Here is a 6941-nt window from a genome sequence, read left to right as displayed (position 1 = left end):
GGATTTCTTATCAAACTACCTCCATTCCACAGTAAGCAGGTCTGAGTATCTTATTTACCAGCTGAGTAACAGGAATTATTGGGTAGAGTTTCAGGCATATTTTGAATACATCGGAATAAAGTCACCAGACTCAATTCATCCCCAAAGACATGGACTTTTTTCCTCTGTATTAGATGTCCCATGGCAAAGGTGTTATCGGTGTATAAAACCTGAGAAACAAACCAAAAATCTTCGTCAGACATGAGCACAAAATGGGAGGCGTTGGACACAGAAAGCAGAATCGGGGTTTGCACCTACCTGCCCATATATAAAAAAGTAGCCAGTTTCCTTGACCAATATTTTATTCTCTCTTTCTTCTAGGGCACTTCCTCTCTTAAAGCTGAGAAGCCAAGGAACAAATGTGTAAGCTCCTGCGAGAAGAGAAGCGCTGATGAGAGAAGAACCACGGGCAGCAGTCTGCACATCCACTTAGGGGCTGAAATAGGTGCGGGTGAAACTTAGAAGGGCATTTCACCTTTAAAAGATAAGTTAAAAATAAGACAAATTCTGTAGAGCCAGCTACTTGGGAGACCTTGGCATCACAGGTCACGGCACTCTCCCCAGGGCGACACATTGAAATTCTGTCTCAAAAAAAAGACGAATTACAGTACTACATTGGCTTCTTAATGCCACTCAAATATTAACCTGAGCAGCTAGCAGATGCAGAGGCGTGAGAGCAAACACTTTATAGGAACGTCTGGGTTTCTCCTTCACGTTCTGTGTTTCAGCTATTTAAGAAAGGCTGGTCTGGATGGGAGAGTAACGGAGCCAAGAGCAGATAAAATTCTCTGAATGGTGCACTCCTGGTTCTGAGAGGACAGAGGAGTCTGTGAATACCTTAGCCAAGGGCACTCGAGGTGGCAAGTCTCCTAACCCCAACACAGACTGGTGTGGGAGCAGAGCCCCAGGAAGGGAGAAGATATGCCCAAGGTCTCTGTAACAACAGCCTGTGATTCCTGGTTTACACGTTTTCTGTTCAGTTCGTTGATAATTCTCCTCCATTATTTCTCAACTATCTCTTGGGGAGTAACAGGTGAGTTCTGGTGCTGAGGGGTGGGATGAAAGGGGCAGAGAAAACAGCAACCACAGGGCGAGCCGGCCAGAGGGACCTGATCACCGAGCTGGGATCATGGGCTGGTGCTGGTGGGTTTCAACACCCAGGGAGTAGAAGCACCCCTCTCCTGTGAACTCCTGCTTGAGCCCCCTGCCTATGCGATGTAAACATCAGAGACCAGGTTGAGCCCTAAGGGACCAGCCAGAGGGACCTGATCACCGAGCTGGGATCATGGGCTGGTGCTGGTGGGTTTTAACACCCAGGGAGTAGAAGCACCCCTCTCCTACTTGTGAACTCCTGCTTGAGCCCCCTGCCTATGCGACGTAGACATCAGACACCAGGGTGAGCCTAAGGCGAGGGGCTGGGAAATTTGGGGAGTAGCAATAAAATGATCAGTGACTAGAAGATGAGGGAAATGGTAATTTAGGATAGAATAATAAACTAAAGCTGTGGTAGTTTGTCCAAAATTATATTAAAAATAATTGGTAATGGTGGGCCACACATATCTCCAAATTTCACCCTCATCATAACAAAAAGGAAAACAAAATCAATTAAGAGTCCAAAAAAGACAATGTGCCAGAATTCAAAGAATAACTTTTCCCAGAACTGAGATTAAGTAAAACTTTCTCCCGTGATTTCCCTCGGGAGCACACTGTGATGTGGGAGCTGCCAGTGTTCTTGCATCCCAGAAGTTTGACTGTCAAGTGTAGGAGTCTCCTGCAGAGGGTGTCCAGAGAAAACTGATCACATTTGAACTTTTTCCAAATAAAATTCTTTTTAAATTTTATTTTTTAATCTGACAGATAAACTTGTATACATGTATGGCATGCTGTTTTGAAATCTGTATGCATTGTGGAATGGCTAACTCAGGCTAATTGTCATATATATTACTCCATATGCTGTTATTTGGGGGTGAAGATACTTAATACCTACTTTCTTAGCATTTTTCAAGAATATAAAACATTATTTTTAACTGTCATCACCATATTATATAACAGATCTCTTAAACTGAGTTCTTCCGTCTAACTGAAATTCTGTCATCTTTGACCAACATCTCCCCAACCCTATCCACCACCACCTCCCTAGCCCCTGGTAACCACCATTCTCTCTCTCTTTTCTTTTTTTTTCTCGAGACAGAGTCTCAAACTATCACCCTGGACAGTGCCATGGTGTCATAGCTCACAGCAAACTCCAACTCGTGGGCTCAAGAGATCCTCTTGCTTTACCTTTTCTATTTTAGTAGAGACAAGGTCTTAACTTTTTGCTCAGGCTGGTCTCAAACTCATGAGCTCAAGCAATCCACCCGTCAGCCTCCCAGAGTACTAGGATTACAGGTGTGAGCCACCACATCTGACCACCACCATTCTCTTTACTTCTACAAGTTCAGCTTTTTTTTTTTTTATATTCCACACATGACTGAAATCATGCAGTATCTGTTTTTCTGTGCCTGGCTTATTCCACTTGACACACTGCCCTTCAAGTTCATTCATGTTGTTGTAAAGAACAGCATTTACTTTTTTATAGCTGAATCATATCCCACTGTGTATAATGCACATTTTCCTTCTCTATTCATCTGTCAATGGGCCTTTAGACTGATTCAGCATCTTGGGTACTGTGAATAGTGCTACAGTAAGGATTGAAGTACAGATACTGCATCTGGGGCCAGACCACCCTGGATGCGTCTGATTTGGCTGATGTTAGAACTCAGAGGGTTGGCCCTGGCTAGCCCTTGGGTGGGAAGATGTTCAGTTCCTTTTATAGATACCGAATAGTGGGATTGCCAGGTCATATTGTATTTTATTTTTACTTTTTTCTCCTTTTTTATTTTGGTAGTTATAAGTGTACACGTTGCGTTCCATCATGTGTGTTTTTTATGTAGTGGTGAAGTCTGGGCTTTCAGTACACCCATCACCTGATCAGTGGGCGTTGTACCCCACAGGGAATTTCTTCATCCCTTACCCGCCTTACTTTAATTTTTTGAGGAAATTCCATACTATTTTCCCTAAAAGCTGTACTGATTTCAATTATCACACCAAATAAGATTCTGAAGAGGAAAAGACAAAATATAAACCTCGATTTCTGTGTATTTCTAAGGATTTGAGAGCCCTAATTGATAAAAACAAGACAGATTATACTGAAAATTCAAGTTAAAGTGAACAGTTCCCTTCGGCAGCCCTTTAATTCACACAGACAGAGGTAGGAAATTTGCCATGGAGAGAGGGAGGAAGTAGGAGTTTGGGAGGGAGGAAAGGGGCTGAGCGAGGCAGAAAGAGATCTCAGGGTCTTGTTGGCAAACCCTCCTGTGTGTGCCCCTGCTCACTCCCAGGAGCCACCTTCTTCACTGGCTCTCATGGAGCCTGAATGTGCCCCTGACCCAGGGCCAGTCTAACCTGCTTTTCCCAAAGAAGGGCTCTAAGGAACATTTCCCTTAAATAAAAACCCAGGCACCATACTGGATAATAATACCAAATGAACAACAACAACAAAATGACCTGATTACAAATAACAAAGGCAAAATCATCCTCACCTATCTTCATGTGATATAATTTCAGTAAAAAGATTATACATAGTAATAAAACAGTGGAAAGATTGCAAGAAAATAGTTTTTAATTTTGCTTAAATGGTATCATGGACTCAAAGTAGATTTTTAGAGTGCTGAGAAAATGAGGGAGAATTGATATAATGATTTTCATTATTGTAAAATACTAACTATTGACTTTGGAGGCAAGTGCTTTCATGGTTTAATGATAATCATTTACTACTTAGAACAAAGAGAGCTTTATAAAAAATAACACTACACATTTTAGATTCTGACCTCTTTGGAGCTGAAAGGCTGTTGTGTTTGATTCCTTGCTTCTTTCCAGGGCTTGGCATGATGATTGGTCCAGAGTAGACATGTGACAAATACTTTTAAAATTAACTAACTCAAGCATAGACATAAAATAATTTGAAATAACCATGTACTATGGCAATTAATCACAAGTATTTAGTTGGTTTTTTAAAAATAATTTTACTACAGTTACTGAAATTCTGGTAAAGGAAACCCCGTGTATACTCTTAAACTGAAGTAAAACACACACAATCAAGACTGCTTATTTATATTCTAGCGAAACATTTTAATTCACTAAAATTTTTTGCAACAATTCAAATTGATTTCTTACATCTTTCCACTGTATTTATGTCTATAAAATTAATGACTCAGTTCTTACTAAATTTCACTGCTGTATTTTAGCAAAGAAAGAAAACCAAGTAGCTGTTAGGTCTGTATTCTTATCTTGACATTTTCTTTTGGTATTATATCAATTCTTTCTGTCAATCCTCTTATTAAAGTGACAGAATACATGTTTCCTTGTTTTTATTTTCTATCTATTCCTCCAACACTCTGTACACACATCCATGCACGCACAGGTCCACACAGGTGCATACACAAACACAAGGTATACTCCATACGGTTAAAAAAATTGTTACAGAATGACTAACAGACATATGAAAAATGCTCGTCATCCTTAATCGCCACAGAAATGCAAATGAAAACCACCCTGAGACATAACTTAACCCCAATGAGAATAGCCCATATCACAAAGTCCCCAAATTACATATGCTGGTGCAGATCTGGAGAGAGGGGAACACTTTTACACTGTTGGTGGGACTGCAAACTAATTCAGCCTCTTTGGGAACAAAGTATGGAGAATCCTCAAGGAACTCAAATGAGACCTCCCGTTTGATCCTGCAATCCCACTACTAGGCATCTACCCAGAAAAAAAAAAAAAAAATTGTCATAAAGATATTTGCACTAGATTGTTGACCACAGCTCAACTTACAATTGCCAACATGTGGAAACAACTTAAATGCCATCAAGTCAGGAATGGATTAACAAACTGGTATATGCATATCATGGAATACTATTCAGCCACTGAAAGAGATGGAGACGTTACATCTTTTGTATGAACCTGGATGGAGTTGGAATACATTCTTCTCAGTAAAGTATCATAAAAATGGAAAACTAAATATCCAATATACTTGGTACTAATATAAAATGAATAGATGATCTAATTCATGCCCACATAGGAGAAAAACTCGTTTCAATTCAAGTTTGGAGGAGCAAGGATGGGGAGAAGGGAAGGGCAGTTTGGGGTGCTCCCACTTAATGGTGTACAGAATGTACTGGTATATAGAACACTTTCTGAATGCAGGACACAACTGCAAGAGGGACTCCACCTAACAAATTCAAATACTGTGACATGGTTATTTGTACCCTCACCATAACCTGAAATTAAAAAAAAAACTGTTACGTAGCTCTATACTCAAATGCCAAGACTGAAGCTTAGCACATAGTATGTGCTCAATAAACATGTGCTAATGAATGATTTCTGCATCCTTTAAGAAAAGAAGCTAAACAAAAAATTAAAAACTAAATTACAAACATAAGTATAAATATTGTAACATTTCTACATCTTAAAACTTGCCTAGATTTTTGGCATGATAGAATACAAATAAATGCAAATATGAAAATATACATTAATAGCTACTCTGTAGAGTGCTTTTCTAAACTACCATGTAGTCCTCCTAACAGCAGATATTTAAGAATTTGAAGTAAACTTCAAGAGTATTAATCATTATTACTGTACATCAACAGCTAAAATAAAGATGTACCTTCAAATAAAATGTTTGAACTTTCCAGCTTCATTCAGTTTTAAATATTTGGTGTATTTAACTGTTTTCAAAACTTTAACAAAATCAATATAAACATTAACATGTGAAACTAAAGACAAATAATATCAGCATTAATATGTGAACATAATTTCCATATATTTTCATGGTCCTTCAAAGAGCAGATCTTCATTCTTCTGATGTATATGAAAGAGTTGTAGATAAGCTTTTATGATAACAAAGTTTTATAGAAAATCAGACATCTTCCATTAATATTTTTTATTCTACTTGCTAAACAGGAAATTTTCTCCTAAATATTTATACATGCAGTATTGTCTATCTGCTCCATCCTTTAAATAGTTTGTTTAGGATAATTGTCTCCAGTTTCTTCCAAATTGCTCCAAAAGGCATTATTCCAACCTTTTCTATGACATAGTAGTAATCCATGATATGTGTATATACACATATATAACACGCACATATATATACAGTACATTTTATTAATCTGCTCATTAAACTGATGGGCACATGAACTGATTCCACGTCTTTGCAGTTGTGAATTGTGGTACAATAAACATTTAAGGGCAAGTATCTTTTTTTTTTTTTTTGGCCAGGGCTGGGCTTGAACCCACCACTGTCAGTATGTGGGGCCAGCGTCCTACTCCTTGAGCTACAGGCTCCATCCAGTGCAGGTATCTTTTTGAAAAAAAATTACATCTTTCCCTTGGGTAGATACCTGGTAGTGGGATTGCGGAATTGAGTGTTCTACTGTTCTACTTTTAATTCTTTGAGAAATCTCCATACTGTTTTCCATAGGGGTTGTAGTAATTCAGAGTCCCAACAACTGTAAAATCACTTCTTTCTCTCTGCATCTGCACCAGCATCTATTGTTTTTCAACTTTTTAATAAAAGCCATTCTAAGAGGTGTAACGTGACATCCCCTTGTGGTTTTAATTTGCATTTCCATGATGATTACTGACGTTGAGTATTTTCTTTCATGTTTTTGTCTACCTTCTTTTGAAAAACCTCTAGGCTCCGCGCCTATAGCTCAACCGGCTAAGGCGCCAGCCATGTACACCTAAGGTGGCGGGTTCGAATCCCCAGCCCGGACCCACCAAACAACAATGACGGCTGCAACCAAAAAATGGTCAGGCGTTGTGGCGGGTGCCTGTGGTCCCAGCTACTTGGGAGGCAGAGG

The 6941-nt window shown here is 39.2% G+C and overlaps 1 protein-coding gene across 1 annotated transcript in view; it reads right to left on the bottom strand.

Moving 5' to 3' along the window:
* Nucleotides 1-6941, bottom strand: part of TNFSF13B (TNF superfamily member 13b) — a 38843-nt gene that overhangs the window by 3598 nt on the left and 28304 nt on the right. Inside the window, exons 4-5 of the mRNA XM_023513104.1 lie at nucleotides 298-410; nucleotides 59-209 (exon numbers count right to left, since the gene is read on the bottom strand). Of these exons, the coding sequence (XP_023368872.1) occupies nucleotides 59-209; nucleotides 298-410 (264 nt within the window). The remainder of the gene's footprint in view (nucleotides 1-58; nucleotides 210-297; nucleotides 411-6941) is intronic.

Source organism: Otolemur garnettii, unplaced genomic scaffold (genome assembly GCF_000181295.1).
Source record: "Otolemur garnettii isolate 467f Iridium unplaced genomic scaffold, OtoGar3 scaffold00034, whole genome shotgun sequence".
Lineage (NCBI taxonomy): Eukaryota > Metazoa > Chordata > Mammalia > Primates > Galagidae > Otolemur > Otolemur garnettii.
Note: the sequence above shows the minus strand (reverse complement) of the source record. Positions and strands in the feature narration are given on the sequence as shown.